We start from the raw sequence: 21,806 nt of genomic DNA on the forward strand, positions 1-21,806 counted from the left end.
CCATATGTGCCAGGCTAACACCTACCTTCGATCTGCTGACTGAAATAATGTTCCATGCCTAGCCTGAATAGCTGAATGAGGACTATGCTCACTGACTGGGATCATGACACCGCCAACGATCGGAGTCGCAACGCTCCATTGCCTAAGAACATTTGAATCCAAGGACTCTGTCGCCAGTACCGCAGACCTTTTGTTACGCCGGAGAGAGTCGAGGCCGCTGACGCACCGAGGAGAATCCGCCAGTGGGTTTTCTGCCACCCGAAGACCACAAAGACGCTGACGACCCGACACCCTCACTGGGCCAAAGTTCTTCACTGACTTTGCGGCAACTAACTATCGTCGTGGAAGTTCACCGCACGCCTCATCTTCACAGGACGTCCACCATCAATTGTCGACGAGCACCGCCAGGACTGAAAATGCTGCCTCGACCCCATCAAACCTTTTCATCGACGACCCTCAACGCCAAGGTTCATCTTCTTAGAGGACTATCGACGATCCATGGCTCCTGTCTTAAAGGCAGTCCCTCAAGAAGGATCCATCGACAACCCATCGAAGAAATCTACTATTCCAGGTAGATTGTGGTAGTAGAACCTTTTTAGAGGGAACCAAGACTCATATAAACAGTATATGGACTGGGCTTGTATTATATCTGTATTTACAGGTTGCCCAGGTTGGGGGGGGGATCTTCACACAGAACTGTGTCTTGAGTAGGTGCCAGTATTCTGCCTATTGTTTCACCAACCTGCTTTCCTTCTTGGACTATTGTTGGTTCACTTTATTAACTGATTTGTATGACATTTGAACTGAGTATAGTTGATGCATTTTAATGGAATCAAAGAGTAATTGTGGTACTACATAGTAACTGCATATAGTTACCATTTTAGATTAACTTGAGCACAAAGTGTGTTATTGTGATTGTGTCATAACTTGAGCCTATTTATATAAAGAACTGTGTTATCACTAACATAGTGTGTGGACATTCCTTTGTGAGTGCTTGGGGGCTACACTGTACTTAAGAACCAGCTGCATCACCTCCTGAGAGCTTAAGCATTGATTGCTCGACCATAGCTACCGAATAGAGAATCTTGGCTGGGGTACTCTGCTTAAACTCTGCCCTATAGAGAGCAGGAGTGCAGATACCCCTCCTCCAGTCTTTACAGTCGGTAAAGTCGTAACCTTGCACAGGCACCTCTGTTGAGTGTAGTCACAGGGCGTCGATAACCCTTTCTACCAGAGCTGTCTATTTAGATACATTGGGAAGGTAGGGCTGGCACTGTTGAAACTCGAGGACAGGCGAAGTGTCCAGATCACTAGCATCTTGGAGGCCTTGAGCTAGTTGTAACAGCGTGTATTGGTCATCAAAATAGTCGGCCCCTCCTGAACTCAAGAAAATCGGGTCGACATCTTGGTCATTAGTGTAGTGATCACTGAAGATGCCCATCATGGTCTCTAAAAATTTGGACCAGGGTTGCGGAGTAAAGACTTTGTCGACAACCGTCGACGTCAAGGGTTTATCCTTTGGCACGGGCATGGTAGATGTCGGCATCCACCGAGATCGAGACGCTGTAGCGTCGACATCCTTGGACGCATGGGGGTAATCCGGCTTCCACAAAATTTGTTTTGTCATCGAAAGATTAATCAGTGCTTACATAGTCGGTACCGGGAAACAGAGGGGTTGCGAGCACTGAGCACCGCTCTTGGCTCTGTCGATGACTCAGAGTCCCGCCGGTGACACTTTTTCTTTTTTCAGGCAGAGTGGCTCCTCGAGTGGCACTTTTTCTTCATCCGCCGGTGTTCCTTAGGGGTATGCCCCTCGGTATTCGGCCTGTGAAGACCGAACCGTCGACCGTGCCAGAGATTTTGAGGGCAGTCAACCCATCGCAAGTTTAGCAGCTCGGTCGCAAAGGGATTTCGGCTGCATCTTGGCGCACGACGGACACCCGTCAGTCCCGAGACCTGTGCCAAGGCACCAGTGAGACAACTCATGTAGGTCAGAGAGGGACATCTTGGTGCCACAGTCGTAACACCGCTTGAAACAGGACACCCTTGTGACTGACATCTTGCGTCGAGGAACTAGCAAAAAAACAAGATTTATGACGAAAAACATCAAAAGAGTCAAAGCTCTGTGTTCCTAAGCAGCGTGCTAGAGCACAGAAAAAAGGAACTGAAGCTGGCGGGTAGTGATGTGGTACTTATACGACGCCTGACGTCACATCTGGAGCCGATGAACAGACGTTGAGCAAGACGAATCGATGGTCAACGACCGGGTCGAGGACAACTACGCCCCCTATCGAAAATGTTCAGAAACAGCAGAGCTTGAGGGCATATCTATCGGATGAGGAATCTGCGGGAGAAAAGCAATCCATTGAGCTGCAATTACTATATGACAAAAACAATAGAACAGTGTTAATGCCTGTCACAGCCCTCCCCACAGGTCAATAAAGCTATAGTGAAACTCTTTTCTGAGTATTACCTGCAGGTCTAACCTAACATACTGGATATGAAAGGGGTTTGGGCTGCACTACCCCTTTCAGGGTGGGAACAAGGCAGATTTGCATATGGTCTTCCTCTTTGGAAATGGCACAGCAGGGTGAAACACTACTGTCTGGGGGATGAGCAGAGCAATGACAGAGGTTAAGATTCATTCAAAATCTTCCAGCCATCGCCCTTCTGTTTTGCCAACTTAACAGTTTGCCATGCAAGCAGGGTTTCCATGCAGAGCCACCACATTATGATAGTGAGGCGATCCATGGTGTACAACATGAGGGAAAGATCCAGGTACATTTTATCACAGCGCCCACTGTGGGCCAAGCTCCCCTTCGCTTTCTTCCATAGTCTCATTTTTTCCCCCCACAGTGTGTACTAAGGGTATCGAACCTCTTTGCAGTATTTATCATGCATCTCACGTGCCCCTTGTGTGAACACTCCCTCACTATGGGTAGGCACCATGGTAACAATGCTCCATTACTATGCACATTACCCTTAGGAAGTGTGCTCCATGTGTCTCAATGCACCTCAAACTATGTTGCAAATCACATTTGCCATGAAGTGTGTACCCTAGATCCCACTTAGACCCATAGGGCACACCAACTCCCCACTCAGTGGGTCTTGCTCCCCCATCAGATTGCCTGGTGTTTCTGAATTATCCTTGACCGTTTGAATAGTGGCATATAGGTGTCAGGGGTTTAGCCTGCTTCCCCGATAAACACAATTGTACCCTGGTTTAATTTAAACATTCGGTTCATAATCTACTATAAAACCCCATTGATAAAAGTGTTAAGGTTGCAAAAGGAATGGTACTTCACCAAGCAAAACATGCAATCCAGACTCACCCTACGGTAGAGGTTTGTGAGGAGCGGGCAAGCCTTGGCAAAGCTCCAGTCGCCCTGCATACGGACAGCGTCGGATACTGCAAAACAGGAGAAGAAACACACTGAGTCTGGTGAAAGCCCCTATACAGCACACATGAACAATAAAGTGTCAGTCTGTTCAAACATAAACCATCCTTTACAAAACACATGCCCCTCCCAAACACTCCAGACTCCCTTTAGTGACTGTGCCAGTACTGTTGAGCACTAGGTGGGAAAAATAATTATTGCTTTACAACTGTAAATACAAGGTGCAGGTGCTGAAGAGCATTTTAATTGTAATTATGAATCTATCATGCAGTTTGAAAAGGAATTCAGGTGAAATTTTTAAGGGCTAATCCATAGCCACTATTTTAGACTTATACAGAATGTGTCAAAATCAAACAGTTTTTCAAATTTAGTAAAACATTTTTTTTTAAAGCTAAGGTGATGAGTATAGGACAAAACTGAAGTCCAGGAATGTGCTTGTTATGGTTCCTAAAACAATCACTGCCTCCAAAAAATAACCGTTCTATGCTGCCACCATGAGAAAGTGTGACTTCCAGATAATCTCCACAATCTATTTGGCTGTAGTTTTGGGTTGGCCCTCAAATAAACTTCACATGACCTTAACCAGTTTTGGGTAATGCTGGTTTCCTTTCGCTATTTGTGTATGTCGTGTTGTGAGAAACCTGAAGGTGTCTCACTTACTAGTTCCCAGGGATCTGTCATCCAGGTGGCCAGCACACAGCCATCGCTATTGGATCCAGTTCCTGAGGGTGGATCAGTGAGGCAGGATCAACTGGATGGGGGCTCCTCGGGGAGTGGGACACTGACGGGTGAGGCGTGGCATCCCCCTTCTTACCTTTTGGCCATCCTATCCCGAGGGATACTAAGACACTTTAACCCCCCACCCCCTTTTCCAACATATACACTTTTGTACACCACGAAAGACGACGGACAAACACCAAAGGCATTTACCCAGCATGTCCCAATGCCAGGGTTAGGCAAAGTCAGGCAATTGATCAAAATTACACACACCTGACAGCCCTTGCCCAGAGTAATAAAAGGTGGAGCACCAGAGCACAAGACGAGCAAGGCAGACCGCACGACGAGAGAGCTAACTCAGCACGGCAGTTCAAGAGGAGGAGAAAGACGGCGTGAACTGAGAGGGTGACGAGGAGAGAAGCGAACTTGCCCTTTCTGACCAAGGCCCGTGAAACCTCCACAGAACGAATCGTAAGACGTCAATGGTACACAGGGCTCTCCTCCGCTGATAACCAAGGCAGGGAGAGACGCTTGCCACCGTGGTACTGGCCTTCACTCCAGAGACAAGCCCAGCGGTTCATCACAGCCGGTGAGTCGAGGGGAGAGCCAACAAGAAACCGAACTGTGTTGAACCAAAGTAGCAAAACGGCTAATTCAAGAAAGTACAAAGTACTGTCAATACGAGAGGGGAAAACCAGCTACAGAGGAGTCAGGCACCAGGTGGGTGTTCACTTGAGAAAGTTCAGGCAATTACCCTATTGTTGAAACTACCGTTACCAGAAGGCCTTGGGAACAGCACGAGAAGAAGGTCAAAGTGGTCATATGGGGGTCTAGCAAAATCCCCCGTACAGTCGAAATTCTTTGACCAGCAAATGAAGGTAAAACTAAGGGAAGTGAATCCCGCACTGTGTACTGTGTGAATCGTAAAAGTTGGCAGGAGTGAACCCGACGGAGAGATGCCAATGCAAAGGAGGCAGAGTCTGAAGTCCCAGTAAATAGTGTTTTGACAAGAGTGAACCACAGAGAGCTGTTTAAAAAGACATTAAGATTTGTGAACGTTACAGAGGAGATTATGTTGAAAAGCCGCAGTGAACCTGACGGAGAGAGGCAAACATTCAAGAAGGGTCTGAGCCCAGAAGAGGGGGTCCAAGGGTGGAAAGCCATCACCCACCGACCCATGACTGCAAGATATTCAAGCGCGTTCTGAGCCCAGAAGAGGGGCCCCCAGGGGTGAAGAGGTATCACCCAAGTGCAATCAGAAGAAGGACTTTGGAACTTTTGTTGAACTTTTGTTTTGGTAATCTTGAACCTGCCAAGCCCTTGGAAGTGAGAAACCCAGTTACCGAAGGTCCGGACATCATTAAGAACTTCTTGTGGATCCAAGCCCAGAAGAGGGGGATCCAGGGGTGAGAAATCACCACCCAGCAAACATATGGAAAGGAACTCTTTGTTTATTATTTGGGATACATCAGGTCCCCGGAGGCAAGAGCATTTTTTTGTAGAAAACAGACTTAACCCTGAAGGTCCTGATAGCGGAACTGATGGCTCGTGCTGGGAAAGCTCGAGCATGTGCTGTGCTCCGGAATCCCACCTTATCCCGCGCTCAAAACATGGGGCAGGGAGACCCTGACTACCGCATCCCGACTTATTATCTGTGAACATTTTTTTCTTTCTTGTGAACCTTATCCCACACTCTTGTTTGTATTTAGCTTAAGGATTGGCAATAGGTTTTCTTAGTATAGGCCCTTTTATTTTACAAGATGCCAGTAGGACTGCCTTATTATTATTTGATGGTCGTAGCTTGCTCCCATCTTAGATTTAAGTTTAGATTAGGAGTTTTTCCAACCCGCATGTACAGTTTAATAAACACCCTTGAACTGTGATCACTTGTGTCAGTCTTTATCGTTGTCACTGAGTTCCTTACAGTGTCCTGCACAAACGGTAGGTATGTGCATATGTTGTATAATGAGTAGTTATGGATGTTATATGATGGCGGTGGCAGAGGTCTGTCTGCTTTAGGAACCACAACTGGAACATTTCTTGGGTCTTCTTGTTTTAACGTGCAAGAAAACGGTTAACAATGTTTTTCACTGCATTTGCAAGACTTTAAGGGAAATAGAACGGTTTTAGCAAAGCTTTTTCACTGAACTTACTTTAAATATTGTTTCTAAATGATTTACATTATCATACTGCAAGGGTCCTATTGTCTGCAAAGCCTGCCCCTTAAAATCATTTCTTCGATCGCCTGACGACCCCACAAAGGTTAAGTCGAACAACCACATTCCATACCCAGGATGAAGGGAAAGAAGACAGTAACACTAAGTGTATGCCTCAACAAACAAACTATTTATTGTCCAGAAAGCATTAGAGTGGGGCTGCAAAGACCTTGAACCTAAGTGAGAATTTATTCCACCTAGACTATGCCAGCAGGATGATGCAGGATCAGAGCGATGAATCAGGGTGCCACTCTGGAGGGGAGAACAGATCCGCCAGAGTAAGAAATACACTAGAACTACACAGAGGTAAGTCTCACAGGAGCCCAGATCTCAAGTCCCCTTTGAGGCTGGAGCAAGGACGGGTTTAAACAGGGGGTAGGTGCAGAGTCAGGTTCAAAGCAGACAAAAAGCACATCCAGGGATCGGTAATAATAATAATAATAATAATAATAATAATAATTTGGCACTTACATAGCGCTACGAACCCTTGGGTATGTGGGCGCTGCTTATTATTACCCACGGTGTGTGGTGCTCATTTATCGAGCTCAGAAGGATGAAAGGCTGAGTTTGGCCCTGCTGGGATTCGAACCTGCTTTAGCAGACTCTGCACGGATGTCAAAGAGAGCGCTCTACTCGCTGTGCCACTTGACCGGCACACGGTTGCAAGGCAGAGGCAACATCAGGTTTCAAAACAAGTTAATAGCACATCCAGGTCTCGATAATAGCTGTTCAACATAAGTTAAAAAGTGACTAAAGAGAGTCAGGACAGCAAGGTAGACAGTGAAGAACCAAGAAAGCAGAGCATTAACAATAAGTGCAAGAACAAACTCCCTCATGCAGCCAGTTTGATGAGGGGCAAAGATCAAAGTCCATTCACCGATTTCTACTTCCTGAACACATCATAAGAAAGCATGATCTGAATACAGAGTACCTGTGGTGTGCAATACACAATAGGATGGGCAAACCAAGTGTCTTGCGCACAAAGTTGGACTTATCTAGATTGGGATAATAATTAACCTTCTCTATTGAACATCTACTAGGCTGCTGCATATTCTTGTGTTCAAGAGAAAATTCCCAGTTTAAGCAAGACAGTGCATCAGTATAGGCAATACCCTAATGAACACTGAGCAAAATGGCATTTCACAAGGTTTAGAAAGGGGAAGAAAAGGGTAGTTATAAGAAGTAGGTGCACCAACAAATTCTAGTTGAAAATCAATCTAAAGAAGGCAGTTCTAACAAATGTAGCCAGAGTCAGTAGGCCTGTGCCAGAGTCAGTGGTACAGGGCAAGGGCCCAGGAGCAAAATGTTCTTGTAGCTGCAGTCAAGTCTTTGGTTAACGATTTTGAAAAGGTGGATGCAGAAGTTGAAAGACAATGTTAAGAGAGAGGGGCGGCCGACCCAACAGGTAGGTAAAGGATTTAAAACACCTTTAGTGCTACCGCGAAGAAAGGGCGGCCTGGTGGAACAATGTACCTTTAAATGAAGAAGTGGCTCCTGCGGTGGCGGTTGTTCCTGGTAGTTCCTGCAGTTCAGGTGATCCAGCAGAGGAAGAGAGGCTCTTGTCGTGGAGGAAGGTTCGAGTTACTGCACTACCCAGGGATGAAACCAGCCGCGGTGCTGCCCGACGAATAAAAGGTACGCTCCTTTAAATCGCGGTCCGGGTGGACTGGTGCCTGGCTATCCGGCCTCCGAGTACAGGGTACGGGAGATTCGACCAAGGCAGGCCCGGGAAGGCGATTGGCAAACTGGTTGGCCCCACCAGCTCAAGGGAAGAAGGCTCTTGCAGATGAAGATATTCTCTCGTCGTGTGGAGAAAAGTGGTGAGACGCTGCAGCAGGGCTTCACCGGTGGTTCAGTCATTGCAGATGTCTTTGGCTTCTCTCCTCTTCGGCTTCTTAGTTCCAGTGGCAATGTCTTGCTCTTCCAGTCCTCAGGGCCCTGCTTTTATGCAAAAAGATCCCCATTCATACAGCCTAGCTGTCACTCACACAGGAGTGGTCATCTTGGCGGGAGACCCTCCAGCCTATCAGGATAGAGCGTGACATGGGTTGCTGAGGGAACCCTGTCCAGGGGTCCTACTCCCCCTCCCACACAATGGACCCAACCCAGACTCAGTGGCGCCGAAAGGAGGGCTTCTCGGCAGAAGCCTGCCAAAAGGACGAACAAAGGATCCCCGACCTGGGTTAGGAGTTTAGAGAAAGACACGAGACACATATTAAAGTTCTGGCAAATAAAACCTACCGGAGTCAAGTTAATATTAAAATGCACCAGTGGTATGTTAGGGGCTGTCAGAAAAAGTGGTAGCCTCGAACAATGGGAAAATCCCATAGGGAAATATTCGCGGTCGGAAATTTTTGGTAGTAACCACTGCCACCAGCCAGAAACTTTTGAGAGATGGACTGTACGGTACCCTCTCGAAAATGAACATAAGGGAAAAACTATTAACCCTTTCCAGTACCTCCATAGTAAGATGGGTTGTACTTGTTTAGTTCATAGAAATTGACTGGTAAAGTCAATGGGGACTTTACATGCCCTGGGAGACAATAGTCAGTCCCAGGGTATGGAGTCTATGTTTGGGGGTCGCTACGACACCCCTGTGTCACTGCACTGAGGGTGCTGTGTAACACATGTGAATAAAGATGGTTCCTATGGGGTTGAGAAAATCCCATAGACATTAAACACAAAAATAGCCTAGAACACACATAGCAAAAATGCCTAAGAGTGGGGAAAAAGAGTCTCACTCTTAGCAGGAAAAAAGAAACAAACCCTTCAAATCCAGCAAAGCTGCTGGGGGACGCTATAGGTAATGGAAATTAGCCATAAAATGAGAATCCTCCCTAACACTAGGCTATCACCCAAACACAAGACCTCGCAGACAAACTTGGTACAAAATGACACAGCGCCCACGCTCACCGCCTTAAATTTCATCCTCAGTTCTTTGGTCAAAGTCTTTGAAGCTCTGAAAATCGAGGTGCAACAACATTCCGGAATACTTCTGGAAATAACCAAAGACATGTAGGTAAATTAATCCTCGTTAGTAGCATTGAAAAAGGCCATCAACGGCTCTGTGGGGAAGGCTCTGACATAGATCCGAATGGACTCTAAAAAGCAATTTGAAAAACTGGACTCCTTATAGAAGCAGTGGGAAGGCGTTAAGGAGAAACTTATAGTGCTGAACACAAACCTGGCTGAAGAAATCATGGGAGAAAATTGCATGCACCTTGCGAGGAGTACTCTTGGCTCAGTAAAACCGACCTGTGAGCCCTCAATCGTCCTTATGGACGAGACACCCATTAGAGGAATTTGTACGCTTAGCCCAGATCGCAGAAGAAGCACATGCAAATATGACCAACGCAAGTTCGTTACCTATAAGGACTCATTTGACGGCTAAGGATACCAGAGAGAAATAGAAGAAAAAAGGTGGAAAAGGCGCCAGTTGGACTTAAATGAGGACCTACCGGTTGGGGAAGGCAAGTTAAAGAATACAAAACATATGAAAAGCAAAAAGAATAGGAGCACTGATGTGAACCAGTTTATTCAAAAGCTAAGAGTGGTGGACTCTGACGAAGCGGGCAAGACAAAGAAGAACAAGAAATCAGTGCCTGCGATTCCTGGGAAAAGAAAGAAAAAGGCTAAAATGTAAAATGTCCATTGTTAGGGAGGTCATCAAGCCAGAGACTATAAAGGCAACAGTGGGGATCCAAACTGAGATTCTTTGTGATCCCATGAGGATCGCCCCAATTTTCCTGAGAGGCAAACGAGGTGACAAAGTCTAAAAATACTCTAGGGTGTCCTCTGTCAAGGGGCTGGAAAAGGAGAAGAATCAAATCTCAGACAAAGTGGCTACCACAAATCCCTGCAGAGTGACTAATAATGACAATCCTATGAGTTTGCCGTCAGAGGAGGTTTCTGTTGTTAACTTAGAGAACAGGCTGCCCACTAAGGCCAGAGTCATGGCTATTTCATTAAGGCCGGGGGATATAGTAGAACCCGCGCATTCATATTGCTCGTGTTCAAGGGGCTTATCTGATCAACATTTTGTGAAAGGAAATAAATTGCAAGGTCGTCCCCATAGAAGGATTCCAAATGTGTTAATTTCTAGGACAGTGCTTACAAACCGAAGGAGAATTCCTCTGATCCGGAGTACGATTTTGTCATTAATGAAAGATGTCCCGTATCTACAGTGTGTTACCTCAGCTGACATTGATTAGATCAGGTTTTCTGAACTTCCCATCAACAGACACGGTAGAGATTGGATTAAAATCAAGACTGGGTGTTGACGTTATCTTGGCAGCGGGGTCAGAGTTGGCACGGAGGGGCGCTGAAGTTTCGTTGGAGTTGCCCCCTAGAACAAAAATGTGCAATGCACCAATAGCTAAGCCCAGTGTTACACATACGAGGCACAGTGCATTTCAGAAATCAGAAGTGATCTCCAATGGTTGGTCCTTGGTTCCAGAGATTGTCTTGCAAATTTTCCTTAAGTTGGGCTTACCGGAGAAGCCGCTTTAGTGAAAGAGACAGTCAAACTGCTGGTTTGGAACACAAGGGTCCAGAGATCCTTTAGTAGCGACTTAAGGAAGGTTTACATCTTTGATCATTTTGATTTGATCGTGTTTCAGGAGACATAGTTGAAGGTCACATTTGGGCTAGAGGGATTCTCAGTGTTTCACCAATTGGCCTCTGGTGAGGAGGCGGGGCGGCTATCTGGGGGTTTGTGCATTGCTTGTAGAAATGAAGTATTCTGTTTTGTTGAGCAACACATATATGGGTATTTTGGCTGTGAAGGATGAATCGGGGTCCGAGTGTGGCAGTCTCAAATGGATAATAGTTAACATCTATTGGAACCCGTCTTGCTCTACTTTACTGGATTTTCATCATTCCCTAGCAGACTTGTTTGTTCTCTGAACTGGCCAGTTTCCTTCTCATGAACTCCTGGTTATGGGTGATTTAAACTCACAATGCATACAAGGGGGAGCCCCGGGGTCTTTGATCTATCTATAAATTACCTTCAAATAATGGGGATTTGTGGTTTAACTTCCTTTAGTGTTGGGATCTGTCAATGGTCAATGGCAACATTATGGGGGACATTCCCCAGCCCCTACAAGGAAGAGGGAGGAAAGCTTCTCGACTATAGATAACCTTTTTCTATCAAAAGCTCTGTTCAGTAGGTGCACTCATTTTTCTATCACCAACGGGGCCCGAGTGATCATGAAATCTTGGAATCAGTTTTTGATAAAAAAAAACAGATTACCAATGACTGCTTTGCTCAAGATTTGATTTTGAATAATGAGAGGAATAGAGTGGTTAGATTCAAAAGGAGTGGACGGGATCTGGTTAAATCACTTGGGAGGGCCACCATTTCCCTGTCGGATAGATGGCTATCTAAGTTGTGTGATCCCAATGAATTTGTTACGTTTTTGTGTGACATCAATCCTCCTGACGAGACAACTGCCCCTTTGGTTGCCAAACAATCATTTTGACGTACAGATCGGGGGGGAGGGGGGGGGGACCGAGGAAGCTATTAAGACACCTCAAAGTAACTACAAAGGACATGCAGGAGTATACGAGAGAGGCCAGAATGCTGAAAAACGACTACATGAACTGGTCTAGGTCTCTCAAATCCCATTGAATACAAGTGGACAGAGAATGTATGCTGAGGGCTATCTGCCTAAATAATTCACGTAATTTCTGGTCTATTATTAGGTCTTTGGATAGGTCCCTCAACACAGCTCAGGACGGGGTCATACAGGAGCAAGTCTGGGTTGATCATTTATCAAAGCGTTATGGAACTTTGTGTCCTGTCAAGACCCAGATTGCTAAGAATATAGTTTGGGCATTAAATACATTGCGAGAGGACATAAGAACCCTGATAATAAAATCTCGGTGTCCACATTGGCAGGACCTAATGGTCTGAGCAATGAGACCCTAATATCAGATCCGGATCTTTGGGCCTGGTTACTGGCAGACCTGTTTGGCAGAATAATAGACTCAAAACAAATACCCGAGTCATGGAAAAGGGTGATTTCATATATATATATATATATATATATATACACACACACACACTTATAAGAGAGGTGATCATTTGGCTCCTTCCAACTATCTTCCGGCCTAATTTTGAGGGATCACGAAATATGGGCAAAAGCAGAGGGCATCCTTTCTAAACATCAGATAGGTTTCAGGAGAAGCCTTTCAACCTCTCTTAATGGTCTCGTCTTGAGCAGTGTTAGCTGTGGGTCCTTCTCCAAAGGCGGTGTCTCTCTCTCTCAATGGGGCATGCATAGACCTGTCGCAAGCGTTTGATACCATCAATGGGGATCGCCTTTGGGGTAAGTTAAGAGACTGGGGCCTACCAGAAAATATTCTAGCCATATTAATCGAGCTGCATAAGAACTCAGAACTGCAAGTGAGATTGAACAGGTCCGGGAAACTCTCGAGGTCCATTGGAATAGAAAGGGGGTACAGCAGGGGTGTCTGTAGTGCCTTTCCTTTTTAATCTCTATGTATCTGATCTGACTAAATGGATAGAAGATTCGGCCTTAGCTGGCCCAAGAATTGCCAGAACTAAAATCAATTGGTTGGCTTACGCCGATGATATTGTTCTCTTAGACCATACTCAGATTGGTCTTCAGCGACTGCTTTTTGCCCTTCAAAAATACGCTGAGCTGAATGATCTGAAGATCAATCCTGAAAAATCGAAAATTGTGGTCTTCAAACATCCATTAAGGGTCACTAAAGTCTTTACTTGGCGTCTGGGCAATCAAATAATATCCACAGCGAAAGAGTTGACCTACCTAGGCTCGGTAGTTCGTTCTTTTCCAACAAAGGGCCATGTAACGACCAGCCTGGCGGCCAAACTATTGAAACTGGGCTCACAAATTAAAAATATACTAAACAAGTGCTGTAAATTATCTCTCATTCCAATTATTAGGTATTATATTGTTAAAGTAAAACAAATGCTACTTTTTGGCTTTGATAGCAATCCCCAGTCGCATTGAATAGACTGGGTGAGACTGGAGGGAAAACTATGGAGACGAGTTTTGGGTCTTCCGAATTGTGTCCCTATAGCTAGTCTTAGGTACGAGCTGGGTTTACAATCATTGAAAGCATGTTTGGAATGGAAGTGGATCTCATTGTATAGGTCAACTTTGGTTTACCCCTAGCGTTCCCTATACAAAGATTTGTCAGTCTCTCTTCAGGGGTCCTCTATCCTATAACTGAACAACTTGAAAAGGGCATGTGTTAATATCTTACTAGGGTCGGATTGTTCGGAAGAGGTTCTGGTCCAAAATCCATAGGAATGCATGAAAATGATGGATTGCACCAGAACCAGTGCGGCTATGAGATCTTCTAGAATCTTTACCTCCATGACTCCAACAGACAAACCTAGATCCTTCCTACCAACATATTTGAAGAAATTTCCCGACTCGAGAATTAGATTTGAGTTTTTGAGATTTCGTTTGAATCTGTTCCCAACTCGAGAAATCCAACATACCAGATGCGGAGTACAAACTGTCAATGATATTTGTCAGAAATGTGAGACGGCAGAATCACAATCTCTGAGGCATCTGTTTGTTACCTGTCCAGGGATTTTGGAGTCGAGGGTGTCAAGGTTGGCTGGATTTGTCTGTCATAATTGGTGGCTAGACACAGATTGTTTTGGGAAAGGTTGGCCTCAGGTAATGAGGTGTTCCTAATGATTGTAGTGGTTAAACTGTTGAAAGAATGGAAGTTGGCTGGTCTACGCTAATAAGAGGGTGTTATACTATCAGCAATGGGAATGTTATCTCAGGTGGGAAACTGTCAAAGAACTCTTTCTTTTTATTCATGTTTATGGATCTTCTTTATCTAAATTGTATTGAGTTTTAATTTCATTTAATTGTTTTGGAGCTTTGATATGAGAATTGTTTTGTTTTGTGAAAAGTCGAAATATTTTTGACTACAACACAAAGAAAAAATAAAAGATGCTCCTCTTATAGGCCGATATCGCTGATCAACAGCGAGGCCAAAGTGTTGGCACGGGTGCTGGCTAACCACCTGCAGGGAATCATCGACTCTTTGATACACGTGGACCAGTGAAGATTTATGCCCACGAAATCCATGCAAATGAATATCCGCAGGGTACAGCTGGCTATCGATCAGAGGGCAGAGTGCAGACCTGCAGACACCGGCAACACTCCTGGCAATTGACTTTGAAAAGGCTTTTGACTCGGTAAAATGGGAGGCACTCTGGAAAAATCAGGGACACATGGGGTTCGGGGAGGAGTTCCTAGGATGTGTCTGCCTGCTGTATGTTTCCTCTGAAGCCTCAGTTAAAATCAATGGGGTCCTATCGGAAGGAGTCACCCTCTCACGTGGGACGAGACAGCAATGTCCCCTGTCCCCCCTATTGTTCATCTTGGCCATCAAACTACTGGCTATCGAGCTTAGGAAGGGCCCGGCTTGGGTGGGTTTCCGTTGGCCCTGGGGAGAAGAAGACCGGTTTTAATTATACACCGAAGATCCTCTGATTTACATGGGCGAACCGGCAACCTCCTATCCTGCGGTGATGAAGATACTGGGGGAGTACCAGGCCTTTTGCGGGCTCAATGTGAACCAGCAGAAGTCAGTACTGCTCCCGCTGGTGGGGGAGCAGGGGCTATCTCACCCTGACTGCCCCTTCCCAGTCTCAGGGCTCAAGTACTTGGGTATACATTTGGGCCCCAAGCCAGAGGAATACCTCTGACTCAATCGCACTTCGCTGGTAGACTGGTTCACACCCAATATGACGCACTGGCAAACGCTATCATTGTCAATGATGGGCAAAGCGGCACTCTTTAAAATGTTGGCTCTCCCTAGATTCTTATACGTGCTACAGATCGCTCCTACGGCAATCCCTAGACTCATCTTTTGCATGATCGAGAACTCATTAAGGGGCCTGCTTTGGGGAGGAAGGCAACCATGTATTGCCATTAGGACACTTCAGCGCTCGGTGTGGGGGGAGGGGTCTGGGAATTCCGTGCCTGCAACGGTACTACTGGGTGGCGCAAATCGGCAAAGTGAACGACTGGCTGCATGAGAACCCAGAGCTTCCCCACGTGGAAATAGAGAGGGTATGGATGGCGGGGGCAGAGGTCTGAACAGATACTGTACAGGGACGAGGCCTCGGATGCGACCCTCACACCAGACATGCGTGGGGTGATGCACATCAAAACATACGGTGGGGGAAAAGGCCCACATTGGAATAGCCTCTGTGGAACAATAGACTCCGCCCAGAGCTCAAGGAAATGGGATACTTCAGACAATGGGAAGAACGGGGGGTGAGAAACCTTCAGGACGTGGCCCAAGATGGGGCACTCATCTCCTTTGCAAAAATGCAGGACACAGTCAGAGTGCCGGGGAGAGACTACTATAATTACATGCAATTAACCCATGCGATATGGTCTTAGTTCTCTGCTCTAGACGAGATACCCACTTTTTCACCCATAGATGCAATCGTCATCCCAGCATGCATACCCACAAAGGTCACATCAACCCTATACCAGGTGGTAACAGCCTTTGGATCTCCGGAACTGTCCCAGCACAGAGGCAGATGGGAGGGAGATGTGAGGATACTAGAGCCGGAAGAATGGGTCCAAACACCCATGTTCCCAAGAGAGATTGGAATAGCTGCCAGATTACGTTTGATCCAGTATAAAATATTCCACAGGGAATATTACTAAAGTACATCACTGGTGCGATGAGGGTGAAGGATCTAGATAACTGTTTGAGGTGCGGGAGGAATGGGGGTACTTTTTTTCACACCCTGTGGGAATGTGCTCAGGTACAAGTGTTCTGTGGGAAATGCATTCAAAAACTGTCGGCAATGATTGGGTCGGTGGTCCCTTGTGTTCCTAAACAGGCTATACTTGGTATCTGGGGGGAGGCTGGGTTCGCAAGATATGAAAGGTTGTTTCTGCCCATCGCACTAGGACTTTCAACAAAGATCACTGCAACAATGTGGGGGCCAGTGGACGGCCCAAGACTCAGCCAATGAACAGCGGAAATGGACAGATGCAGGTCTCTCGAACAACGTATTTATAATGCCAGAGGCTTCCCACAGAAATTCCAAAAGGTGTGGGGAGCATGGGTGGGAGAGGGCGACTAAAGAATGTAGGTTGGGGAGGTGTTCCGCCTCTGACCGGCCGCAGTGTCCTATGCGCCTTGATGTTTTACTTGTACAATGTTACACATGACTCCCATGTATACGCGTTTGAGGAACCAAGAGTTCTAAGAAAAATAAATAATAATAAAAACAGAAGCAATTAACTGTTACCTCTGGAACAGACTCACCTCAAGCGAAAAGGTAGTGTAGCACTGCTTGGCCGACTCTGGATTCCTCCCTGTCGGCGCAGTAGAAATTTGTGAAGGTGTGCCAGACAGGAACGCCATCATCACAGCGATCGCTCTGGTGGAGTGGGCTCTCGGACAGCCGCTCAGTGGTTGGTTCGCCAACCGATGACCGTGCTTGATGCAGCCGGAGAGCCACCTTGAAATTGAAGCCTTGGACAAGGCCTTCCCCATGGTTCACAGGACCAATGTTCATGAACAGCTGTGAAGTCTACCGAAAACTCTTTGTGCGTGTCACGTAGAACTTCAGGGCATGAGCAACGTCCAGCGAGTGGAAAGCCCTTTCCGCTGGCAAAGCTTTTATGGAAAAAAAACAGCTAACACTAAAAGCTTTTTGAGGTGGAAATCCGATGGAACCTTCAGCATGAAAGAGGGGTGTGTATGCAGCACCACCCTCTATTTGTGGAAAGTCAGGTACAGTTGTTTACAGGCTTGGGCCTGGATCTCACCTACCCTTCTGGCAGAGGTGATGGCCACAAGGAAAGCTGTTTTCCATTAGAGAAACTTGAGAGGGGCCTGATGCATAGACTCAAAGGCCCCCCACAGCCGCCCATCAGCCTAGTCCGAACCACGTTGAGTTCCCAAACCGGGGGCAGGAGCCTTCACCGGCGGGAAAGATCAGAAAAGTCCTTTGAGAAACTCCTTGACGAGTTGGTGGGACCAAAGTGAAGATCTTCCTGGGCACCTGGTGTAGCGGGAGATAGCCGCCAGATGTAACTTGATGGATGTGTGAGCCAGTCCGGTATTGGCCAAGGATAGCACGTACGGAAGGATCTGAGGGGCCGTGAACCTTCTGTGTGCCGGCACCACATAGCGAAATGCTTCCACTTGTGACCGTAGCACTTCAAGGGTGACGACGCCCTGGTGAGGATTTCCCTGCAGTCCGCTGGTAACTCCAAACTCTAGGGCATCAGGAGCCAAGCCCTCAGGTTCAGCGACCCTGAGTCGTGATTAAGGACTGCATCTCCTTCTCTGGTGAGAAGATCCGGAACCACTGTCAGCTTGACCGGAGGCTACGCTGACAGGCTGAGAAGGTCTGGATACCAAATCTGCCTCTGCCATTCCGGGGCGATGAGTATCATCTTGATGAGAGGAAACTGAGGAAACATGTACTGAAATAGCCCTTCCCACGGTAAGGAGAACGCGTACCCCAGGCTCCTCAGCTGCCGCCGCTGCCACAAACGGATCAATCTGGGGTCTCCCCCATTTCACAAACAGGTGGTCCACCTGATCCTGACGAAGAACCCACTCATGGCAGGAGCGCAGTCTGCAATGGTGTTCTTGACTCCCGCCAGGTGGAGAGGGACGAGGAACATCCCCGGCCCGACGACCCAGCGCCACAAGTCCTGCACTTCCTTGGAAAGCACCAGGGATCAAGTGACCCCTTGCTTCCTCATGTAAAACATGGTGGTGGTGTTGTCCTTGAAGATCCTCACCACCTTGCCTTTCAGAAACGGGAGGAATGACCTGAGGGCCCAGAACACTGCCCACAGCTCCAGGATGTTGATATGAATGTCTTTCTCCTCCGGCAGCCACAGGCCTCTAGCATGCAGACATCCGTTGTGCGCTCCCCAACCTTCCAGAGAGGCACTGTGGTGACCGTCTCTTGGTATGGGGTGGAGGGGGGTTTGAAACCCCTTGTTTTGGGCGATGTTGGAGCAGACGCCCCACCATCCTATCGTCCCCACCATCCTATCGTCCGACGACACTCTGTTGAGAGAGATCTTGTCCTTGAAGCTTCTGGACACCTGTATCCAGCGGGCGTCCAGGAATTCCTGTAGGGATAACATCTGCAACCTGCAGAGATGGACGAGGTAGATGCAGGACATCATGCCTAGTAACAACTTGATGGCCCGCACCGTGGCTGTCTTCGTTGACGACAGTCGCTGCACCTTTCCTTGAATGGCTGCTAGCCTCTCCTCCGAGGGCGACGGCAGGCAAGACACCGTATTGAGTGTGGTACCTAGGAACAGCACGTTCTGCGATGGTGTTAAGCAGGACTTCGGATAGTTGACGGAGAATGCCAGATCCGTCAACAGCCAGACTGTTGTCCCAGTGTGTCTGTCGGCCAGCACCCGCGAGCGGGCACGTATCAGCCAGTCATCCAGGTACGAGTATACGTGTATGCCTTGTAGATGCAGATGGGCTCCAACTGGTGCCAAGCATTTCGGGAACACTCTGAGGGCCGACTTCAAGCCGAACGGCAGGGCCTTGAACTGGTAGTGCTGTCCCTGCACCAATTTAGAAAATTCCAATGTTTGTTGTGAATGGGGACGTGGAAATGGGCGTCCTTGAGGTCCAACAACGTCAAGAAGTCTCCTTTTTCCAGTTGGCTGAGCATGTGTTGCAACATGACCATCCCGAACTTTTGAGACTTTAGGTATTTGTTCAGACTTCGTAGGTCCAGGACGGGCCTCCAGCCCTCTGGCTCCCTTCTGACTAGAAAGTATCTGGAATAGACTTTGGAGCCCCGGAGCCGTTGGGGAACCAGCTCTATCGCCACTTTTCGCTGCATGTCTCGTACCTCTTCCAGAAGCTGAGGGATGTGCTGCACCTGACAGGGAACCGGAGGGATCCGCGGACATCTGCGTTGAAACTCCAGTGTATGTACTTGGGCGAGAGCGTCCAGCACCCATCTGTCAGTGGTGATGTTTCCCACTCGCTGACTAACCTAGTCAGTCAGCCTTCCACCGGGGTGCACGAGTGGGCCTAATGTCCTGGACGGTTCAGGCTTGCTTTGGTGCCAGCATCCAGGCCTGTGGGCGACGTGGAAAGCTGTCCTCCGATACCGTAGGCCTGGGAACGGCCTTCATGCGTGGAGGATCTTGAAGGCTGTTGGTACAACGTGGAGAAACCTTTTGAAGTCCTGCTCGAATTTCCCCTGGAGGAGCAAAATGATGACGAGCGGTGCTGCTGGAGACTGCCCAGGGAACGGGCCATTTCGATATCCATCTTGATGGCCTGGAGGGACTCGTTGACAGCCTTCCCAATTCTCTCAGTCGAAGGGCATGTCTAGCACCTTCGCTTGGACCTCCTGACGGAAATTAGTGGCTTTCATCAACCTTGTCAACGAAGGAAGGCACTATTCCCCATTTGCCGGAACCATGTTTCGGCGACATCCAATGCCACTATGATAGCGTGATCTGACACCACTTTCCCTCCTGGAAGACAGCGATGGCCTCCATCTTCTTCTCATTGGGGAGGAACTAAAGGATCACAATTTCCTGTTGTACCGGGGCAGGATCGCCAGTGCGTTGGCCGCCTTGATAATGGATGCTGCGGTGTAAATCACCTTCTTTCCCATGGCGTCCATCCTTTTCCCCTCGCTGTCCAGAGGGACCGAAGACGACAGGTTAGCTGACCGTTTCCTTACAACTGCCGACACCACCCAGTATGGCGATGGCTGCGACCTCAGGCACTTGGGTACGGTTTCCGGCACCCTATATTTCTACTCCTGCCTATCCTGCTTGGCTGGAGCCATGCAAGGGACCTTATTGAGGGCAAGGACCTCCTCCCAAACATCGTCCAGAAAGGGCACCGCCATGATAGTCTTCCTCTTGGCTCGCGCCTCCAATACAAGAAGCCCTCCTTCTTGGTTTCCTCAGGCGCCAGCTGGAATAGCTCAGAGGCCCTGGCGATCATGGAGTGGAGCGATCCCACCTCATCCGGTGGGGACATCCTATGTAGAGCATCCAAATGTGGCGATTTCCCATCCGCTGCGACAATGTCTTCGTCATCATCTGTAGTTGTGGCCGTATCCGTTCCCGTTACCGTGTCTGCTAGGGAGAAAGGGCCTGACCTAATGGAGGAGGGTGAAATGGGAGCGTCGGATGACGATTCCTCTTGTTTGCTGTAGGCTGATTGGGGACCTGGATCACCACAGGTACCGGAGCCGGAGGAATCCTCATCTGGATCTCTGACACCAAGGTGTATAGAGTCGACAGAATATCCAAGGAAATATCCTTCGGCTGAAAAGGAAGAATAGGAAAACTAGGCCCTCCTCCTCCTCCTCCTCCTCCTCCTCCTCCTCCTCCTCCTCTTCAAAGGCCTTGTGGACCTTATGTAAGGACTCTTGATCTTTTTCATCCGTGGACGAGACCGCCATGGTTTGGGCGATGGACTGGCAGTTCTGTTTCGGGCCCTCCTCGCCCCCCTCCCCTTTTATCCCCCTGAGAGTCTTGAACCGGGGCAGGGCCTGGGCCAGTTTCACCCCTTCTGGCGTGCCTGCAGACTTTGCCAAAGTCAATGTGGAGGAGTTGCGCCTTGGGGGAAGGGACTGTTTCTGAGCCGTGGCAGCTACCCTCGTAGGATTAGTGCCCTTAGCTGCTGTGGTAGTAGTAGTCGACAGTTCCGCCGACGAGGTCTTCGCCTGTGCCGGTTGAGCATGCTTGGGCTGCACAACTTTCTTCTCCTCTGTCCACGACTTCTCAGACTGCTCACGAAGTTTAGCCCATGTAGACGACTTCCTCTTTGAAAAGGAGCTTGATGGTAGGCTGGCAATGGAAGCAAAAGGTGATGCTGATTGCGCCCTATCCACTTTGGCGTCCACTTCCTCAGCAAACCAGGTGGACTCAGACTTGCAGCTCTTTGCCTTACCTTGGGCGCCCACGGATGAGGCGCTGTCGAAGGACGTAGAAAACCGCTCCTCGGACTGGCCGGTCCTGGGTGAGGCATGACCCTACTCGGAGCACAGGTCAGAGGCCTTGGCGTTATGCCAAGCTGCCAGCCTACTATGCCCATCCTTTGTCGTTTTCTTGGAGAAACCGAGGCATATCTCGCACTCTACTTCCTTGTGGTCCGAGCGCAGGCAGTAGAGGCATTGCAGGAGCTTGTCCTCCACAAACACATTCCGTAGCCCGCATTTGGTGCAGGGCCTGAAGAGGCACCTTCCTTCTCCTCCATCATGGTCAGAGGGCGTGAACTAGGCCAAGGAGGCCTTGTAGAATTTTCGATGGATCTTCACCCTTGAGGGGCACGGAACTTCACCGATAACAGAGCCCCGCTGTCGGCAGATGAAGAAAAGAGCACACAGACTTCTTTGAAACAAAAATAGAACTTTTTACATTGAAAATACGAAAAAACATACAAATTGCTCAGAGAGCAAACT

At 48.0% G+C, this 21,806-nt stretch overlaps 1 protein-coding gene across 6 annotated transcripts in view; it reads right to left on the bottom strand.

Moving 5' to 3' along the window:
* FANCA (FA complementation group A) overlaps positions 1-21,806 on the bottom strand; it is a 3,206,914-nt gene that overhangs the window by 2,349,080 nt on the left and 836,028 nt on the right. For all 6 annotated transcript variants that reach the window (XM_069646037.1, XM_069646039.1, XM_069646038.1 and 3 more), the window contains exon 12: positions 3,333-3,409. In XM_069646037.1, coding sequence (XP_069502138.1) covers positions 3,333-3,409 — 77 coding nt within the window. The remainder of the gene's footprint in view (positions 1-3,332; positions 3,410-21,806) is intronic.

Source organism: Ambystoma mexicanum, chromosome 2p (assembly GCF_040938575.1).
Source record: "Ambystoma mexicanum isolate Mex_15411 chromosome 2p, UKY_AmexF1_1, whole genome shotgun sequence".
Lineage (NCBI taxonomy): Eukaryota > Metazoa > Chordata > Amphibia > Caudata > Ambystomatidae > Ambystoma > Ambystoma mexicanum.